Below are 21,790 nucleotides of genomic sequence, written 5' to 3' on the forward strand. Positions count from 1 at the left end.
AAAATAAATAAATAAAAACCCCAGCCTTCCCCCTCGCCAAAACCCCCAAAACAGTGAATATATATCTGTTGATACCAGGTGTACATTCATTCCTTGGAGGTCTGTCCCAGAAGAACTGCTTGGAAAAGATGGTCCACCATCTCCAGTTAGTGTCTCAAAGTCTTGGTAGAATACTGCAGCCATCCCTAGTGACCTGAGCTCCTCCACAGCACCTTTTGGTGCAACTGCAGTGACAGGAGCAACAACACAAGCAATAACATTCATTTCAGCATTACCATACTTCTGAAAATAAATGCTGTTGAATCAAACCCACTGCTTAACAGGGAACATGCCCCATATAAAATGTTGTTTGCCACCGTGCCTAAGCTTTGGAGTACATCACTTCAAAGCAGTTGGGTTTGGGGTTTTTTTTAAACAAACTGGAATCAAGGATGAGTTCCAGCCTTAACCTAGAATTGATTCAGACTTATGCTAGGAGTGACTGACAGTCAATTGATATCACAGCTGCTGAGGGGCCTCTACAAAGCTGGTCTCTATCCAGTCCCTAAAGAAACAGGTGCCCACACTACAGAAGTCAGCAGCATGGCTGTATGAATCACTACCCAAGGGCAGACCTGTCAGGCTCACCCATGTCAGCCACCACAGCCAGATGATCCTCTGAACAGCATTTTATTCTGAAACAAGCCCCATACATGGCACAGTCAACATGCTCTACACAAGGCTTTTGTTTCAAGTCCAACAGACAATTCTGATGCAAGTTTTCAATTTACAAATAATTTAAAAAAACCAACACTCTGCTCAGCATAAAAATAACACATCTTCCATTGTCTCCAACACATTTAGTCCTCAAAATTTGGTTTTGCATTGCTAAGATGGCAGATTTGCTTAGGTTCCAGGGAAGACTATTCTAATGAGGAATGGCCCACTAAGACATACCAAACCCCAAAACTTATAACCTCCACCTTCTAAGGATTAGACCCAGAAAACAAGAACTTTCAAGCACAGTCTTGCAGTCAACTTTCAAATTGGCATGACCACATCCTAATCTTGGCTTCAGAATCTGCACTTTTGAGTGGCAACCTAGCCTGATCGTACTACTCTCCCACACCTCAGCAGGGTGGTCAGAGCAGGCAGCAGGCAGAGAGCCAACAGTTCAAGGCAGAGTCTCTCAGCTCTTATACCCATCACCTCTCAAAAGAGTCCAACCAATTCCTAACATCTCTAAAAAAAAAAACCAAACCAGGTAAAATTAAGTCAATTTCTTTCAACCCCATGCCCTTCTCCCTGCCAACCCCACCAGCCCATTCAGGGAAACCGTAGAGGCCAAAGTGTTCCATAAAACACAAGTGCCACACAACCCACTTGAATTTGGCTTCCATCTACATCTTGAAGGAGAGGGGAAAAAAAAACACGACATCACACAAACAATTTTCACACATTTAATGTAATGGCACCCTAATTAAGTTTACAGTACTTTCATCTCCACTAGATACTGCGTTTCAAAAGTATAATGGAAAAAACAAACATAAAAAAACCACTTTTTTTTGTAAAGTTTTAGAAACTCAACCATATGGAGTTACATATGCATAAATGCCTTTCAAAAAATAGTTAAGAATTGTATTTTTCACCCTCACACAACAAAAAATTAGGTTTTCCTGGGTCTTTTCACAAGATATGGAGATCAAAGATGGCACTTAAACTTCTGAAGTAGGGGGTGTCATAAGGTTATATCAGGACTTCCGCTGGAGAACCTGCCATGAAGCAAACACTAAAAATAGGAAAAGAATGTGCAAGAGCTCTGAAGAAGTGAGAAGCACAACATGTTTTGCAAGCTTGTGTTCTGATAGCCATGGAACTGAAGACTGCTGGCTGAGGAAAGCCTGCCTGAATTTCTTCAGCTAAAGTCTATTCAAAGCATAGCCATCATGGGAAGTCATATGGATAGCAATACACGAGACTCTTCGGTACTAATGATGAGCTCTCCTTTGGATTTCACCTCGGATCAACAACCAAAACAAGCAGAAAGGTCACTTGGAGAAGCCATAGGAATAATAGAAGTATTTGTTGGTTTTCCTATGACAAGTAATTAAGAGAACTAATATGGAAGCAGATGAAAATAGACTAGGCAGAAGTCTTTTTAATGTACTATCACCTAGAAAACTAGCAATCCTACCGTTTTATTAGGTTTCACACTTTGACTTTAAAGAGTTAAGGAAAACAAGTACACTTTGTGTGAATAAAGTTTGGAGCATCCTTAAAGAGGGGAAGCTAACCTAGGAGCAGCCAAGGACCCTTGATTTTCACCTAAAAGCTTAGCCTGAAAGATGGTAACCTCACACAGTCACTTAAAAGAGTCTTAAATTGTGGGGGTGGCTGTGTTTCCTACAATTTAAAGTGAACATTTTAGCTATTATTCCTGTAATTCAGGATTACGGAATGGACCCATGTTCGTAACTGGAGAAAACTACCTTTGGACAAGTCAGTGGTTTGGTTCTAGTAGGAACTTTAAATATTCCTTCTCCCACACTTAAGAACTACTCATTCTGCTGTTTCCACTTTTTTTTAATTAAGAAAATATTTATTAGACTAAGAAAGGCATTAACATTTTACCTTTGCATCCTGCTTCTAGAGTTGGCTTCCACCTCTAAGTTCCAGCAGTCATCATCCCTAAAGGACATTCACTAATACTCTTATATTTAATACTAAAGGCCACATCCTTCCAAAGTCTTCTCAGTGTGAAAACTCTCCTCAAATGCATACAGAAATGACCTCTAAAAATACCTTGATACTTGTGAAAGTAATTAAGAACTTAAAGTTCATAATTTGTTCACTTAGATGCCCATATGATATGAATCAGATAATTTGATTCATACACAGGACTGATGGAGTATGTTAAAGAAAAAATGCAGAAGTCTACATGAATTACAACTTTTGGTTGAATCATATATTAATTATACAGAAGAAACTAAAAAATCTCTAAACAGAAAAAGGGTGGAAATAAACACACTCACTCCAGCACTTTTCCTACTATAAGAATATTGCACATTCCGATAATGTTGCACAAATTACTGGCTTTTGATAAAGACCATATATGAGGTATTAGTCTATTAATAAATAAAGAACATGGAAAAGGAAAAGCACTTAATATAATGCAACAATCCATTCCAAGTATTTAGAGAACGAAAACTGAACAAGCAATAATACGTACCCTTGAGGGGAAGGTTAAAGTTACTCAGCAAATAGGCAGCTTTCAACATCCACCCGAGAAGCAAAGGGTTAAATCTCTTCTGATACAGATTTTAAGAACTCAAAGCCTATTTAAAACCCTGCTGTTTAAAATGCTCATTTTGCTCATGCAATCAATCTGAGAGGTAAATTCTTATCTCAGTTCTGAAGGGACAGCAATATGTGGGTGGTGCCAGTAATCTTACTAAGGGGAACCAATTTAATATACTAAACCTGTATTACTAGTTAAGAAATAAAACAAAACTTTTGGCTTGACATCAGTTAAAATAGTCAGGGGTTTTGTTGTGGGTTGTTTTTTTTCTTTTTTTAGTTTTAAATAGTTTAGACTGGTTACAGATTTCCATGGTGCTGAAATTGATACCCATTAGTACTGTCCTTATTGGCAGATTCCAGCACCACAAGGCATTAGATGAATACAACAATTGTAATTTTCAGTTTTACTCTGTGTTTATGCTAAGAATTTACCTTTCAAATCACAACACTGAAAAATTCCTGCTGACAGGTAATAAATCTGTCAATCTAAACACAATCTATCTATTTTTTTATTTAGGCCCTTCCAGAAACACTAGGAATCCGCAGGCAAGCTTATCTTGTTTAAGCTCACAAGAGCACAGAGGAGTACTTAAGTTCAATAAACTGAGCTAAGGAAACTACATTGCACACGTGGTAATATAATAAGCATAAAACAAGAGTGTTTTCAGTATGCTCTTCCAAACCTCGATAAACAGTTATTTGTATTCTGGAAGAAAAAAAAGAGACCTTGCATGCACACAAGCTTACATACATGAATATCCCTTAAATAAGTCAAGGGTTATTCAAATCCCAAGATCTTTTCAGGCCAATGAAAGGCTATGCAGAAATAGAATTAATTCCAACATCACTCTCCTAGGTGAAGCACAATCTTAACATATTTCCTCTTGTTATTTTCCAACTTTAAGAAGTGTTTTATGATTAATATATTTGCAATGCTGGACAGAGTAACAAAGATCCAGGTAAGTCATATTTCTGATGGTAATTTGCGTAAATTATCCAATTTGCACAGTAAGTCTGTATCAGGTAAAAACTGCAAGTGAAAACTTGGAAAGATGTGATAAAAAAAGCAGCACTTCAAAGTTAAAGTTTCCCCTCTGCTGCAATCCATGCACCAGTAACTCAAACAGTCTTGAATTGGCATGTATGAAAAAATTATATTACATTTCTCAAATTAAAAATATATATCTTGTGTTGAAGTTCAGATTTATGGAAAGTGTTTACTAAACTGAAATACACATAATTTCCTCTGCCACATGAGATTTCTCTCCCATTCTAAGTAGTTACTGAGACATCTACTTCCCAAATGCATGTTGTTTCTATTCTGAAGATTAGTTTTCATCTACAATTTCTTTATAGCAGTTAAGTGTTTTTTTAGAACACACAGTTCAAAGAATTTTTCCGTGTTAGCGCAAAACCAAGAAAGATCATGAAGATGTTGAAAGAAGAAGAAAAGAGATGAAAAGAAAGGAAACATTATTGTCCAGAACAGTCTGTATATGTGGTAACCATGTTTCCTCGTCTCTGAGTGACAGTCCTACAGTGCTTACTGGATCCATGAAATCTGGTATCAGTTCGCACTGCATGCCGGTGTGCATTTTCAAAGTCACTAAACGAAAACATTTTTTCCATATTTTCAAACACATCATCAAACAGTCCACCTCCAAAGGAGAACTCTTGGAAAGAACGCCTTTGCCGATTGTGAGCTTCCCGATGACTTCGGAAGTGATTTTCAAAGTGCTTTTTGGACCGTGAGTTTTGACTAAAGAGGTCAAAGTCTTTGAACAGATCATCAAAGTTGAAATTAAATGACTGATGGAACGGGCTTCCATTATTTCCTTGTCCTCCATGACGGCCAAACTGATCATATTCTCTTCGTTTATTCTCATCTGATAATGTTTCATATGCTATTTCCATTTAAAAGAAAAAGTTGTAAAAGTTTATTTACATTCTCATTTGAAAAAAAACCCAAACAGCAACAAAAGAAAACCATACACAAATACAAAGAACAGCTTTCTCCCACTCCCTCAACAGGACAAATTTCAAGCAAGACTTTCATTCAATATGCAAGCCCAACGAAGGTCAACATTTGTTTAACTTTTTCCAATCCAGAATAAGCTGTTTCAAAACAAATATTTATAATAATAAATATAGCTATACTATGAGGACAGATTATATCCTCAAAATTTTAAATTCACATAATACAACATAGCTTAACTAGCATTAAAGATTAGTGTTTATATTTGAAAGAAAATAGCAATGACATATGGTGATCAGAAAGACTGGAGGACTGAGGATGAGTTAGGAGCACTACCTAACAAAATGAACTGCCTACTGCATTCCTATCACAGTAACACAGTGCAGTGTCTGCAAAATTACTTGCCAGCCAGCAGGTTCTAGCTAGACCGCAGTTACAACTAAGCAACAAGATAAACATCAAGGAGATAAAGGGAATTAGTTTCCCCTGTGTCCAAATTCTTGGTTTTTCAAAAGTTCAACAATTAACCTAGATTTTGTGACTGGATATATCTGAAATGAAATTAGGTTTCCATCTGATCTTTGGTCTACAACTACAGCTACTGGTGTTCCAAGGCAGAAACTCTGACAGATAATATACCTATTCTGAAACATTAAGTATTTCAAACACTTCCATTTTCTTATCTGTCAAAGGCTTGCAACTATTCTATATACTTCAACACTTACTTAAGAGTTCCCAATTCCTCCCGCAATAGGTGCTAACTACAGTAAGTATCTAACGAGACTGTCCCTCCCTTTCACTATATTAATGACTACCTTTCTTTCAAAATAATTTTTCTGCAGACAAGAAGGTAAAACCCAGAAATCTCCTGCTAGCTTAGAACTACACAGATGGATGTTATAACAGAGTCTATGGGGATCAGATGTGGGAACACCTGATTTTTCAGCAAGCCTTTTTCTATTCTTGATTATCCACTTCCACAATTATATTTTATCACAAAACACTTATGAATGGTGTATTCCTAGGACCACAGGGTAACTCAGGTTGGAAGTGACCTCAGAAGATCTGTACTGTAACCTCCTGCTCAAAGCAGGGTCAGTTATGAGATCAGACTAGCTTATTCAGGGCTTTATCCACTCATTCCTGATGAATTTCCAAGGTTGGAGACCTCACAACCTCTCTAAGCAACCTGTTCCAACACCGGCCTATCCTCAAGATGAAGAAGTTTTTCCTTATAAACACTCTGAACCTCTTGTACTCCCACCATGAACCACTTTGCTGTATTTTTTTTTTTTTATAATCTCCCCACAGTTACTGGAAGGTTGCTGTTAGGTCCCCCTGAAGCCCTAGTAATCCTGAGCTGGATCTTACTAGACAGATCAAAAGATAAGAATTAACCTCCTAGGGCTAAAGTTGTCCTACTGCCAAGTATGTTTTTGTGACAAGAGGCATAAGCCAAAAAGCCTAATAAGCAGGAATGCATAAACTGTGTAAAAGGCCTGCCTACGTACAAGGACACAGAAACAAGCCAGATACTGATACTGGACATTTGACACACAGAAACAGAAATAAGAAAAAATCTTTTAACCTCTTACTCAGCAAAACCAGAGCAAACCTAAGTAACCACATCTGCTCACAGATATAAGCCATGTATTAAATTATTAAGACTAAGGATAGCATATATTACCTTCAGCAATTTCTCTAAATTTTGCTTCTGCACCAGGACTCTTATTTTTGTCTGGGTGGTATTTCATAGCCAGCTTGTGAAACGCCTTCTTGATCTGGCGGTCAGATGCATTTTTTGGAACTCCTAAGATATCATAATAGCTCTCTGTAGCCAGTATTAATTCAGTTATCATTAAAATGCAGAGAGCAAATGTGAAGACAGATTGCGTAGTTGCCATTTCTCTGGTTCCTAGAAAGAAAAAGAAATATACTTGAAGAACAAGTTATTTCAGTTTCTGCAACAACTTAAAGGTACAGCTATAAGCCAGAAGAGGAAGACCTGTATGTTTCAGGAGTCACTCAGTGACAGATGTGTAAACACATTGTTTCACACACGTCAAACTCCATTCCCCTAGTTTCATAATCACAGAATATGTAAATGAAAACACTGTGAATTCACATTTCACATGCATCACAAGCATACTTCGGTGTATCCTTAACCATACATTCTCCCACAGAGCTGTTGAAGTACACATACAATATGTTTCACTGTATCAAACAGTTCATGCTGGCATACCTTAACTAGCTTTAAACCAATCCTTGAGTTCTAGGACCATAAACACAGCAGCTCTAAATTAAAGCGAAGGTTGCAAAAACCCACTCAGTACTGATGTCCTGGTTTCAGCTGGAATAAAGTTAACTTCCTTCTCAGTAGCTGGTATAGGGCTGTGTTTTAGATTTAGGATGAGGCTAATGTTGACAACACACTGATATTTTAGTATAAACACTGCTTCGCAACAACTAAGTCAGGGACTTTTCAGCTTCTCACACTGCCCTACCAGCAGAGGCTGTGAGTGCACAAGCTGGGAGGGGACACAGCCAGGACAGATGACCCAAACAAACCAAGGGGGTATTCCATACCATATGACATCATGCCCAGTATAGAAACTAGGGGGGAGTTGGCTGGGTGGCACCACAGCTTGGGGATTGGCTGGGCATCAGTCAGCAGGTAGCGAACAACTGTACCATGCATCACTTTTGTATATTCAATTATTATTATTATTTTCCCTTCCTTTTCTGTCCTATTAAACTGCCTTTACCTCAACCTATGAGTTTTACTTCCCCTCCTGCCCCCCCCAATTATCTCCCCCATCCCACTGGGCAGGGTGGGGGGCAGGCAGGGAGGAATAAGCAAGCAGCTGCATGGTGCTTAATTGTCAGCTGGGGTTAAACCAGGACAAGTGGAAGACCAATTCACTGATTAGCTCATGCAACAGTAAGAGCCTGAAAACACAACTGGCCTACAGATCAACTGCAAGGTGCTGGAAGACAAGACTGTTAGACACTCACGTTCACCTTCAGAAGGTCATTTAACTGACCTAAGAACATGATAAAGAGTAAACCACTCAGAGTACCGAGTTCAGTCAAGTAGAGCACATTTTCCTTTACTTTACAACGGGCTGGGCTTAGCTTACTTTCATATGAAATTGTACTATAAATAAAAAAAGTATGTTTGATATCAAAGAATTCATCTGATAAATACCACTGCGTATAAAGGTTTACCTATGAAACTCTCAATGTCTGAGCTGAACTCCAAAAAGAAGTCTTCTATACAAGACAAGCAGCTTCAATAATTAAAAATTTAACTCTTTTTCAGCAATGCGTTTGACAAAAAGTTACATTTTAAAACAAACTGATGCTAGAACTCAGGGAAAAAGCTGTGGCATAAGTAAGTAATAAGAAAAATCAGTTCCATGTAGCCACATGATCTTTCATGATTTTTGTGAAGGACAGGGTGAGCTCTTCCTACCAGGAGAGGAGATCAAATGATTTTTCCTAGGCCTGTGCATTATATTTAAAACACAGAGTACAGAAACATGCCTGTTCAAAGACAGAATGCTGGCTGTCACCTAACCAGCACGATGCACAACAAGGCCCTGAACATGTCAGAAGTAACATGTCCCCCTCACCAGATTACACCGATTTGAGCGTACCTTAAGTACAACTCAGAGTTGAACGGTATTACTTCCCTGAAAGTTGAATAAACTAACCTCACAGTCTGAGTACCATTAAAAGTTAGAATACTTTTAGATGGTGTGTGGCCCAAACACTGGTCATGCAGAGTTCAAAACCTTTGAATATCAAGTACGTAAGACAATCAAGACTTTAATAGGAAGCCCATACCCTGTACAGAAAATTAACACCCAAACACCAATAATGGAAATAAATACAGTTTCTAACAGGTAAGTTGGGGACTAAAATGAATGCTGTGAGGCAGGAGCAAAAAGCTCTAAGATTAACATACCCATGCCCTCTTAAGCATTTATTTGGCTAGCAGCCTGCATGATATCAAGTGTTAAGGAACAGCAGTTGAAACAAATTGTATTTTGATCAGTGTACTTAGATACTAAACAGACAGTTCTTTTCAGTATTCTTCATGCATGATACCAGACATATTTTTTGTACCAGCCTTTCCAAGGCTTTTCCACTTATTTTCTCCCACCACTTCACTAAACTGAAACTTTGCCACTTGGGCACTAAGAGCTACACACATGTACATCCTTCCACACTTTTTGGGCTTTCTTCCTGTTTGTGCTTTATAGATACAGATTTAGATCATCTCACATGTGATATTGTTTTTATTTTATTTCATGTCCCCACACCTGCATAGTGCTTCTATAATCACCTACTGCATTGTCTTAAGGCTAGCCTCCCTTCTACTATTAAACACAAAAAGAGCTAAAAAGAGCAGTTTATGTCCTTCATTAAGAGCCAAATCCTCTTTTATAACTCCCAAGCTCATCACAGCCTGAGAACATGAAGTCACCCCTTTAAAGTCTTCTGCTCTGCCTGTCTCGACTTCTATTATTCCTGATAATGAATTACACCTAAGTTTTCCTTTTTCTACAGTTTTACATTAGGATTTCTGTTCTATGCTATAATGCCCCTACTTTTATCTGGATTTCTAAAGCATATCTGAAAAAAAAAAAGAGAAATCAGTACTTAAGTTTCACTATATTTTAAATAGACAGATTTAATGCTGCCCTTGAACAACTCAAGGAAACTCAAATACAAGAATAAAATGAAACGTAAATGAAAATCAAACAGAAATGAAACTCCAGTATGAGTAGCATTTTAAACTTAAGGTTACCACAAAGACATAGTAAGTCTTATATTTAGACACCATCATCAATTATTCAATTTACTTTTTAGAAAATACCTATTTTATATGCTGTCAGCATCTTAGCATTGCTAGTCAACTGTTAAATGCCTGACCTCTGCCCTGCCATCCCTATTTTTACAATCCCTTTCAAAATGAAGTCTTTTAAACACTTATTCTGCTTAAGTTTCTTCTCCCTCAGTTTCTCATTTGAAAAGGGACAGATAAATTTCACTTTCCAGGCTATGCACAGTAGTTACTTAAAGCACATTCCAGAATTTAAGTGTACTTCTGTGTACTCCTTGACAGCAAGCTCATGCCACAAAACAGCCTCTCCTAACAATTATGAAGAACCACATTTTATTTAGGTACATCTAGCAGTAAAGTTAGAGATTTTATTAACACAGATTATTTTATTTAATTCTGTTGGATGAGTAGTTACAGATCTCAACTACTATTCAGCTTGGTGTAAGAAGTATACTGCCTGATGTTTATCAAAAGTATTATAGAGGTGATAACAATCAGTTCTTTATCAGTTTATTAACTTTTATCAATAGCTGCATGATGAAATGATGTTTAAGAATGATGCATCTGGAATAAAATCTGTCACATACAGAAAATAAGGAGCTACTTCCATCTTGCAATGCCAACACCCTATTCCATCCCTCTTTGAAATTAATCACCAAAGACCTTAGGTTAATGCTTATACTCACAAAATCTCACATACTCAGAAAATCCACAGCATCACTACTGCTCTGGTTACAGGAAGTGCGATGCACTATCCAGTGGAATCCTGATGTCATATAGTTATTTTTGCAAACGATTTATTAGTAGTAAGAGAGTTACCAGAGTCCTCCATTGGTTCTCATATCACGACTAACCCGATGAGTAAGCAAGTCTCCTAGTCCACTGCCAGCTACAGGAAAGTCTGTCAAACTCCGGGGCTTGTACTTTCCTTGGCCTTTCCTATACTGACCGCAAAGCCAAATCTAGAAGGCGGCTCCTGAATCTTGCTCTGAAGAACGGGGAAACGAAACAGAGTCTCCCCGGCATCATCCGCCCTAGCCAGACCCCTAATGAACCTCGCTAGGGCCGTACCAGATCATACCAGCGACACTGTCCCACCTCCAAATCGGCCAGGCTTGGAAAAGACCACAACAGAAGGGCCTAGCGAGAAGCGAGAGCCCAGAGAAGCCCAAGGGCCAAATAAACCCACCACGCCGAGTCCCAGCGCCGCACACCCCCCCCTTACCGTCCCCACCCCCCGTCCCCCAGCCCCCCTTAACCTCTCCGGCCCCTCCGCGCCCTTCTTCCCTCCAGCTACCTCAGCACCCCCTCCGCAAGCCCTTCCACAGCGGCCCAGGCCCTTCGCTGCCGCCCCTCTCGCCGTCGGGGGAAGGCCCCGTCCCCACCTCAGCCCTCGCCGCCGCCGCCGCCAGCACAGAGGCCGCTGCCCCTCAGCGCCCCGCGCGCCGCTCCCGCCCAACGGCCGCCGGCGCTCGCGCAGACCTTCCCCTTCCCCAAGGCCGCGATTCCTACACGAAGCGCTGCGCCATTGGCCGCTCGGCCCCACGTGACGCGGGGCGAGGCAGGCGGACGGCCAGTACTACTGCTACAGCCGCCGCCGCCGGGCGGGGCTTTTCAACCCTGACGCGAGGGGCGGAGCGAGGAGGAGGCGGTGGGAGGCGGAGGAGGCCGTTGTCCCCGTGACTCCCGCCCCCCCCGCGCCCCCGCTGTGCGGATGGTTCCGCCCCGCGTCCGGTCCGCCCCGCTCCGCCATGCCCCGGTACTGCGCCGCGTCCTGCTGCAAGAACCGAGGGGGCCAAAGCGCCAGGGACCAGCGCAAACTGAGCTTCTACCCGTGAGTGGCCGGCGGGGGGGGGTGAGGGCCGAGGGTCTGGGTAAGGGCTGCCGGCCCTGGGGATGGCGAACGCCGAAGGGGCCGGCCTCGAGTGAGGCGAGGCCCGCCGCGGCCCCTCAGGAGCCGGAGGAGGGGGGTAAACGGCCGAGGGAGTAACTTGAGGGGCTGGTAGTCGCCTTTGAACCCTGCCGGGTCCCGAGAGGCCGGAGGGAAATAACGCTCTCACCTCTGGGGGAGAGGGGAAGGGGAAAGGGTCGACAGGCCGAGTGTTTCCTCACACACACCCCGCCAAGGCGGGCGCTACTCGCGTGGGGGGGAGAGGTACAGCAGCCTCGGAGGGGTCTCGAAGCGAAAACCGGAGAGGTTCGGCTGAGGAATGAAATTTGCGCTTGTAATCGTGAGGCTGTTCAGCTGGTGGAGCCAAGCGGCACCGGTTACCCCGGTTTTCACCCGCCTGGCGGCCTTTGGGGAGGGGGTGTTTCGGCAGGGCAGGCTTTACTGCAGGCTGGGGCTTCATGGTGAAGGAGGCGAGCATCCTGCGTCTGACAGCTTGCAACCTAAGCGAAGGGTCTGGCAGAGTAGGAAAGTAAGCATATATTGATTCTTTACAATTAAATATTCCCACTAGAATCATTATCTTGCCTGCGCTGCCAACAGAGGTGTTGCTGGTTTGTTTGGAGGCATCTGAGCTAGCTGGAAGCTAACTAGCTCGGTTGCCAAAAAATCAGTTTATTGTGGCTGCATGGTACTGTCCGGCCACCTGATGGATTGGTCGCCATCCCAGCCCGCAGTAACCTCTGTACTGTTGCGGTTACGTGGCTGTTGACTCCCAGAATGGTGAGTGTTTCTCAACCCTGAGAGGAGCACAGTGCAGGTAACTAAATATTAATCTATTTCTGTTGAATAAAGGTATGATAAGCATTTGTCAACAGAAGGAATTTTGTAGCATTTAAGACAAATTTGAAGAATAAATTTCTACAACTAGTCTCAAAGTCTGTTTGGGCAAAATTTATACCTCTAACTAAGTTTTGTTTCAGTTGCTGAGTAGTCATTGTTATTCCAAGATCAGCAAGACTATGTAGGAAGACTGCTTTGAAAGGGAATTTAGTTTAGATTCAAGGAAAACTCTTTTTCCTGGCATGTCTTTAATACATGATTTGTCATAAAACAATCATGAAAATGAGGGGAAATAGATTATTTATATTGCTTTAGAGAATGTGAGTGCTACATGGATGATCAAAACAAGTTTTGAGTGCTGATACATATTTAAATTCAAATGTATGGCGTCAATATAAAGATGTTTGCAAAAACACAGCTGTTGTATCTAGCCGTTGAATTGTGCTGCATTATGAGTATCATGGGCCTGTAGAAAGGGTGCTGAGATTTTGTTTACAGAGATCTCTTGCCCTACATTAGCAGCTACTACTGATAGGAATTGCAAGTTTTATTCCCTTGCCTCTTACCACCCCAAAGTCCTCTGCTGCTCTGTGGTTTTGGGTCTGAGCCCCTTCTGAACTTTTTAACTGTGACCTAATCTCAGCAGGCCTAACTGCCCTTCTTTGTTTTATTTCTTCACCCGCCTTACTTGTGCAGTGGTGGCAGTTGCTGAATAAATTCTGTCCGTTCCTCTTTCCTTTTTTTGTGTCCTGTTTACACCAGAGAGCAGGTTCCCTTGATAAGCAAGGGGATATTGAAGCAGGAGCAGGTTTTGGCGAGGTTGCCCTTAAGATAACATAATAAATTTCGCTATCAGACATTATCTCTCACTACAGATTATTCTGTTTCCCATCTGAGGCTGGCTGACTGTGGGGAAAGCAGTGAGTGCTGTGTTGCAAAGGTAACGGCAGTGGAAGCAAACGTTCTCAAGACCTTCTTGCAGAGGGTGCAACTGGTATCATGACCTTCAGTTGAAAGAAGCATCCTCTTCCTAAGAGCCTTTTTTGGGCCTATGTAGTGACACCCCAGGCTAAGCTCTGTTACTCATGGAGCATGCTGTATAATATATGTAATGTGAGTATTGGGCATACACGATCTAAGTAGGCAGGATTTGAAAAGGCTGAACATTTAACCTGTCCTTCAGAAGTTATTGTGTTCTTGCCAGCATTATTCCTTGCATTCCTGCAGATACTCAGAGCCAGATACGTGAAAAGCTTGCTCTGTTTCCTTGGTAACTTGAAAACTTAAATGGCAACAAATTCAAAAGATTGGGGAAGGGGTGAAGACATGCACATTTACCCTGTGGATATCAGGTGTTTTTCTCTCAAAATCATCTTGAGTTTGCCGTTTTGGAACACTGTGGGCCTGCATAAGAGAGTCGTTGCCATGGGTGGCTTTTGGAGGAAACCTGCAGCTTCAGGGATTTGAGGGTGGGATCTAGGGTTTGCCAAGTAGTAGCCTGATTGACTGGTGCCTTTCTTAGCATTCGGGTGACACTCAGCACTGCAGGCCCTCTCCCCAGCTTCTGTTGTGTGGGAATACCTCACCGCAGAACCAGGTTTTTTGTGCATTAACGTTCCATAAACGTATGGTAATAAGCATAACCAAAAGAACTGATTGTTAATTAGAAGGAAAAAAGAGCTAAGGGAAGAGAAATGGAGATAGGAATGCTCTATTTCTGTTTAGCGAGTAAAACAAAATGGCTCTTGTAAAGAGGCTGTAGGCACTTGTTCATCTCTGGATGTTTGGTTGTCCATCATACTGCCAACAACTAATACTTTTTACATCCTACAGTTACAATCAGGTCAGGTTTAATGACCACAAGAATCTGTCTCTTACAGTTTCATATACACAAAAACATAGATTTTTATCTTTTTAAATTATTATTGCTCACTATTCTAAGGAATATTGTTTTCTTGACAGGAGTCATTCTACAGTGCTCAGAATTCAAGTTATGGTTTATGTATCATATGTCGTTACATGCTAGAGTTAAAATAAACTTGATATGCACCAGAGAAATCTGTAAGCACATTTAAAATACCCTGATATCTGTCTGGTAAGAGATGAGAGCCAAGAGTGGTCTGAATGTTCGTGTTACCATTGCCATAACTGCTTGCCTGTACATGCATCATAATGAGCCTTTAATTTCCCTTTAATTTGTGTATTGCGATTAATTAAGTAAATTGCATATCTTTGCCCACTTTCTTTTAATTTAGTTCTCTTTCCCATGTAATTTGTCTGACTGTTTGCATATATTTTCAAAATCAATTTTTTTTTTTCTGTGAACGTGTATACTCTTCATTTTCCTTTTCAAGTAGGTTAGATGGTTGAAAAGTTAGTTATGGATTACATAATATTGTGTGGGCTCTCAACACTGTAAGAAGGCTTAATTGCTGAAACACAAAATACAGAAATGCTTTGCATTTGTGCGTATTCGCTTTTTGAACAAAATTTAAATCCTGCACTGGAAATAGTCACATTTCCAAATTATCTGATAATCTGAAGTATGACATATATTAAGAGGTACTCTGTTAAACAAAAAATAGTAATAAAAGGATTTGTTCGTCGTTGTGTCTAGTAAGACAGAAAAGCCTCACAAATACTATTTCTAAAGTGAGGGCCAGATGTAACTTTTTTTAAGTGAAGTCAGAGTATCTCATCTCACTTCAGCAGAACTACTTTCTGAGCAAGTGCTGCAGGATCAAACCTTTCAAAACTTCTTGCCCATGGGTTCTGAAACCCTTGGCTAGCAGAAATCAACAGAAATTCTGCTGCTGAACTCTGGAGCAAACATCCAGCTAGAAAAAATTTGGATAATTATTGGATTAACATGTAAGTGACATCCTGATTAGCATTTAATATTTAAATTTTTTTAAAAATTATTATTTTAATGTTTTTGTAAGGAAAGACTACCTTGTAAGCAATAATGAGATATTCTTTATTTAAAAAGAAGAAAGAAAGAAAAAAAATAACAGGTTTTTTGTTTGTGTTTTTGTTTGTTTTTTCAACTGCTTTAAAAAAGATTTCCACTTCATGATAAAGAGAGACTTGAGAAATGGTTGCGGAATATGAAACGAGATGCATGGACTCCAAGCAAGCACCAGCTCCTATGCAGTGATCATTTTACCCCCGACTCCCTTGATGTGCGATGGGGTATACGGTACTTGAAACATACTGCTGTACCAACAATTTTCTCTTCCCCAAATGATGAGGTAATGTATTCCTATCTTTTTTTATTGTAGTACAAAGCTAACCAACTATTGATACAATACAGATGTTCTGATTATCTGTAATATATTTGTATTTTATTTTAAAAATAGAATTCCTGTCCATCAAAACATTTTGTCAACAGCCAGCACTGACACAAAACAAATATGTGATTCTATAGTGTAAAGGAAGAACAACTTTGACTGGAGGTTCAATATCTTTTTTAACTGGAAACTACAGAAGCATTTCCTGTAGGAAATTTCCCATAGGAAAATAAATTTCCTATGAGAATATTATGATTCTAAATATTTTTTCCTGTGCAAGTACTCTTAATTAAAATATTAATGTTCTTTTAAGGCGTTTTATTAACTGTACATAAATACTTGCTTTGGAATGTGTTATTTTCAAACTACGCATTTCTCTTTCCTGTCCCTAAGCTCTCTAACACCTAAAAGCTCAGGAGTGTACGCTGTTGAAGATAGGCCACAAAGATTATTCCATCTTTCTGTCTTTCACAGAGTTGTACTATTGGTTAAATAAAAATACTGTGCTACACAGGCACCTACTCTTGATCAAAGCTATGCTAGTTCTCTTCTGGCACATAACTATCTTCCTCTGGATCATCATGTTGGAGGTGGGAGAAATGGAAGGACTGGAATTAAGGCTAAATTGCTGAAACTGAGATGTGTGGCTAATTAATTTTACAAAACAATTTATTTTTAGTCATGAAGTTCTCTGTCTTCTTGAATAGCTGCAAGTGTTGTCCAGACTGCTTTTGACTCTGTAGAGTGAAAAGCAATCTTGATAAATCTCTCAAATACAAAAATAGAAGATCTTGCAATGTGTGGCAGTAGGAACTTAATAAATATCTTTCCTTCCAACCCCCCCGCCCCCGCTTCGATAATATCCCTGAATTCCCTGTGCTGTTATTGTAACAGGGAGCCCTAACTTTGGAACTGGACTTTGCTGCCCTGTGCTTCTGTACAATTACAGATAAACTATGTGATTTAACCCCCAAGAAAAGTTGGCTTTTCCCCATCTCTTCATTCTCTTTTGTTTTGCATGTGACCATAGACCAGTCATAGTACACCTACAAAGTAGAGTTATGAAGGTAACACTTTTTATGTAGTAGTGTTACCAAGATCATACCAATAGCTTCTCTAAATTACTTTTGCATCAGCAATATATACCTGGGAAATCCCAGATAGATTTATCCAGTTTGGAAAAAGAATATGCTTCCTTTCAATGTATCCATCAATTCCCTGCTATCAAAAGGAAAGAGATGCCAGTTCTGTGTATCTGTGATACTGTGAACTTGCTTTCCTGGGGTCTTACTTCTCTCTCTGGCATTATTTTTTTTTAATCTTACGCTTCTGACTGCACTTTTCTAAGCATCAAGAGATATCCTGTCAGTGACCACCTCAACAAATCAACAATATCCATTGACTCGGCTGCTGGTTCTGTAGTTGCCGCAAACCCAAATTTTCTACGTAGACTGAATATTCACGAAGACATGGGAAAGAGCTCTCCTTATTCTGGGGGAGAATCCCTTGTTAGTGTGTTCCTGAGTTTATGTAGAGGAATAAGATCCCAAGCTGCCTTTCAACACTTGGCTATAAACCCTTGGTTTGGAAAACTGAGAGCGAAGAGTTGCAGTATTTGCATGTTGTTCTCTACTACCTTGCTTTATGTATTACGGAGCAAGCGAAGGGTATCTTCCCAGAAATGCTTAATGATTCTTCAGGAAACTTTTCATATTATTTCTTCTTCTAAATAAAGAATATTTGTGTCTCAAGAGCAATGTTAGTTGCCTGCGTTTCGATATCTGTAACCATTCTACATCAGTTTGCAAGGATTTTTATTTTGAAGAGTGTGAGGGCAGGGACCGATGGATGAGAAAGCTTTTCAATGAAAGTAAAGGTCTGTCTTCAAGCAGCTCTATCCTGAGAGGTGGTTTTGGTGCCTTTCCTTCAGCCTTAATGGCAGTTCTGATAGGCAAGGTTTTGGGGGACATTTCCCTAATTAATTTCATAAGAGATTCATCTAGTTAAAAGATTTACTCTGAGAAGGCCTTTTTCAGCTGCTGGTAGAACAAAGGGAAATACTTCATTCTCTCAAAATCCCTAAGATTGATGTGATGTTAAGTATCACCTTTGAAAAGATAAAGATAACCAAATGAATTCTATTTTTGTATACATTTTTCAGTCCTTTTAAAACTGAAGTTTCATGTAAAATTGAATTACAAAGTTTAATGTATTTAGGATACTTCAGACTACTTACATACTCCTATGAACATACACTTCAAAATTATCTTTTCTATGATCATCTGTTTTTTCAGCCTGGACTTCCCCCCCCGCCCCCCTTTCTTTTTTTTTCTTCTCCCCGCCCTCCCCTCCCCCCAGTTTTTTTTTTTGCCTGGTCTATATTTAGTTAGCAAAGTTAAAGTTGCTTCTCGTTCTGGTCTTTTTGTTCTGGGCATTTTTGGTTTTGTTTTTTAGTCCACAGGCCTAACACAAGTTCTGCAGCTTGGTCTCTTCATAATCAAACCTACTAGAAAAAAATAAGACACTCACTATTAGTGTATTTTTGTTTCACTGACTGACATACTAAAAAGCTTGTTTGGATACTGATCTTAAATCTAATTATGTGGTGATATAGTTTATGTGGAGGAAGGGAAAAAAAGGTGGCTAAAAAAGGATAAGCTTCAAATTGTCCCTCTTTCAGTACCAGCTTCTGTATGAAGTCTTGTTAAAATTGTATCCTTCTGCTAAGACTTCTATCCATCCAGAAAAAAGTTCTCCATTTTTATGAATTGCGAACTTTAGTTGTCAGGATTGAATTGCTTCTTTAAAAATCAGACTATGTGATTGTGCATGAATATGTTTCACTGTTCTGCAAGTCTGTTCATGATCTTTTGTTGTTGTTGTTAAATTCTCTTTGGGGTAGACCGCATGACTAAAAATTTGCTGTATCTTTCTAAACCAACTTTGTTGCATCTTTAATGCAAAAATCTTGTACTGTGTGTATTTAATATACATATATTTAATACAATGTTTCAAGTAGGAATAGGAGGTGCTAGCCAGTCTTTGTCAGACAGATTTGTGTAGCCACTTCTCTTCAAGTGCTTTTAAAATTATGATGACTCGTGTAAATCAGTAAAGTTCCGTAGAGTTTCAAAAAGAAAAAAAAAGTATTATTGCCTTTAGAGCTTTAAAATAGTATTTTAACATTTAGGACCTGAAGCAAAGTTATGGAAGATGCTTACATGAATTTTCAGGTCTCTGGTGTAATTTTTAAACAGCGCTCATCTAAATTACTCTTTATGCAGTACCACGGTACAGAATGAGATTTGCCCAATTTTTTTATGCTCAAGTGATTTCCTAGTTACAAGGTGGTTGTTTTTTGGTTTTTTTTTCTTCCAGGAAAAAGATTCTTCTCGGAACAGCTCACAAGAGATAGAGAGAGAAGATGCGGAAGAAACAAATACAAATGTCGTGTCAGAGAAGGCACATGTATCACTTGAACCTTGTACGCCAAAGAAAAATCCTGTAATTGCAGAAAATGTAGGTGAAAAAGCAGAAGTAGTTTGCTCAACTGCATTGAGTAAACCTTTACAAATTCAAAAACTGCAACTTCAAAATGGAGAAGACTTTCAGGCAGACAGTGTTGTTCTTGATAATTCATCTAAGCAGCATATACATCAACCTAATCCTGTTTTAATGGCAGCAGCAGTCCAAAGCATGGAATCTACCAGTGCTCATACTTCTGCACAGGATCCAGTAGGTTGTACCGCTACAGTCTTGCAATTTACTGACCCTGACTATTTGAATTCATCTCTGAAACTGAAAAATGCTTTAGGTTCAATTACTGACTATGCAATTGAAAATCCTAACTCTCACGTTGTAGGCTGCTCTGTTGAAGTACAGCCAACAAGTGAAAATGCAGTTTTACTGAGTACAGTCACACAAACAATTGAACAGTTCAGTGGAAGTGAAGAATCTGTCATTGCTATTATTGTGCCAGCCGAGAGTTCAGAAGCGCCTGAAATAGTAAATAGTTCTTTCCTGCCTATTAAGCAAGAGTTTCTTGACACAGAGGAGACAGAAACAGATCAACCTGTGTATATGAATGCATATGGTGGAAGTGAAGTATTGCAAAATGAGCATTCATACTGCAAACAAGACATAGACAGAGATCACCTTTGGCAAAAAATTTCAAAGCTCCACTCCAAGATAACTCTACTTGAAATGCAGGAGATAAAAACTTTGGGGAGACTTAGGTCCTTGGAAGCTCTCATTGGACAACTGAAGCAAGAAAACTTGCTTTCTGAAGAGAAGCTGAAGATTGTAGAAAACTGCTTTACAACACTTGAAGTGACTATGATACAGTAAAGGCTTTTGATGATTGTTCTAAAGTATCATTTTAGCCTCTGACTGTCCTTTTGGACGAATTAACTTTTGTTTCAGTCATGGTATTTTAAACATCTAATGCAAATTGTGTGAAGAGCAAATATTCTTTAAAATGTTACATCAACCACTACCAAAGCTAGGTGGTAGAGTATTGCCTATAAAAAGTGACTTGCAAGTAAGCTTTAAAAAAAAATTAAACCTGTTAAAGTTTTGTTAAAAAGTATATGAATTGAATCAATAAAGATAAGTTAAACCTTTCTAGCTGCAGGCTCCTCTGAAACATGCAACTCCTGCATTTGGGGCAACAGTAGAATGGACAGAATAAGCATGTAGGATGGACAATTATAAAACTGTTGTTTAAAAAAAAAAAGTGTCCCAATTCTCTTTCAAATGAGTAAGGTGGTATGTAATACACATTGTCCAGTGAGGCCACAATTACTTTTTAGTCTTCTGTTCATCTAACATTTGTTCTGATAGTTTTTTGTACACTTTGATCTGATTAAAATTGTTTCTGCAGTAAAAGGTGTTTCCTTTCATTTAGTTCTAGAAACAAAAATTCTTTATTGTTACAGTGAACAGGTCCATCTCTTTTTTTGGATGATTCAGCTCAAATGGAAAGAACCATCTTAAATAGTGATATTTTTGCTGGTTAGTAAAAGGGAAAGCTTGAATTACTCAGTGAGTGCTATCTGATCAGTATTGATTCTCTTACAGTCTATAGCTGGGTAATGCATATACCCTTAATAATACACTGAAGAAGACAATGCTTTGCAGAGAAAATTGCTAGTGAAAGTAGCAGAATATGGCTCATTATTCTTCTGTATCGTAGTCTTCAAGAAATGGATTTACAAGACTAGAAATCCCCTGCCCTGTATTGATTTTTATTAACTCTTCCTAGTGCACAGGATACCACTACAGTAGAAAGATACTGACCATTCATTTTGAGGGAAATTAATTTGCTTAAATACTTTCTGCTTATTCTGTCTGCGTGCCACCCCTTAGATCTGGAGTTCACTGTACAATCTAGTACAGTGAACTAGTATTAGATGATCTAGTCGAACTGTACATTGCAGTCGACTAGATGATCATTGTAGGTCCCTTTCAGCTGAACCATTCTAGTCTAGTCTGTTCTACAATGGTTAGGTTACTTGAGGGACTTGAATGTATTTTCCTTTATTCAAAAGTGTCACCACCACCACCACCAGTTCAGTGCGGGACTGGAGCAAATGGGTTCTTTTGCAGTTTGTTACCTGTGTGTCTGATAGAGAACATTCTAAACTGTTCTGGGAATCTTTTGA

General features: G+C 39.5%; 2 protein-coding genes across 6 annotated transcripts; one reads left to right on the plus strand and one right to left on the minus strand.

Moving 5' to 3' along the window:
* Window positions 1-1,425: 1,425 nt before the first annotated feature.
* Window positions 1,426-11,545, minus strand: DNAJB9 (DnaJ heat shock protein family (Hsp40) member B9). 2 transcript variants are annotated; one of them, XM_069802139.1, is made up of 3 exons: window positions 11,404-11,545; window positions 6,942-7,169; window positions 1,426-5,183 (listed from the first exon to the last, which is right to left on the minus strand). In XM_069802139.1, the coding sequence occupies exons 2-3, from the start codon at window positions 7,156-7,158 to the stop codon at window positions 4,753-4,755; spliced, it is 648 nt and encodes a 215-aa protein (XP_069658240.1). In that variant the 5' UTR covers window positions 7,159-7,169; window positions 11,404-11,545; the 3' UTR covers window positions 1,426-4,752. The 2 variants fall into 2 exon arrangements, with proteins under 2 accessions (XP_069658240.1, XP_069658241.1); XM_069802140.1 differs by lacking the exon at window positions 11,404-11,545 and adding an exon at window positions 7,497-7,604.
* Window positions 11,546-11,771: 226 nt separating this feature from the next.
* Window positions 11,772-21,014, plus strand: THAP5 (THAP domain containing 5). 4 transcript variants are annotated; one of them, XM_069802136.1, is made up of 3 exons: window positions 11,772-11,940; window positions 15,899-16,088; window positions 19,506-21,014. In XM_069802136.1, exons 1-3 carry the CDS (start codon window positions 11,858-11,860, stop codon window positions 20,472-20,474), a joined length of 1,242 nt encoding a protein of 413 aa, XP_069658237.1. In that variant the 5' UTR covers window positions 11,772-11,857; the 3' UTR covers window positions 20,475-21,014. The 4 variants fall into 4 exon arrangements, with proteins under 4 accessions (XP_069658237.1, XP_069658239.1, XP_069658238.1 ...); XM_069802138.1 differs by lacking the exon at window positions 11,772-11,940 and adding an exon at window positions 13,759-13,777; XM_069802137.1 differs by lacking the exon at window positions 11,772-11,940 and adding an exon at window positions 13,784-13,950.
* The last annotated feature ends 776 nt before the right edge of the window (window positions 21,015-21,790 follow it).

This window comes from Haliaeetus albicilla, chromosome 14 (assembly GCF_947461875.1).
Source record: "Haliaeetus albicilla chromosome 14, bHalAlb1.1, whole genome shotgun sequence".
NCBI lineage: Eukaryota > Metazoa > Chordata > Aves > Accipitriformes > Accipitridae > Haliaeetus > Haliaeetus albicilla.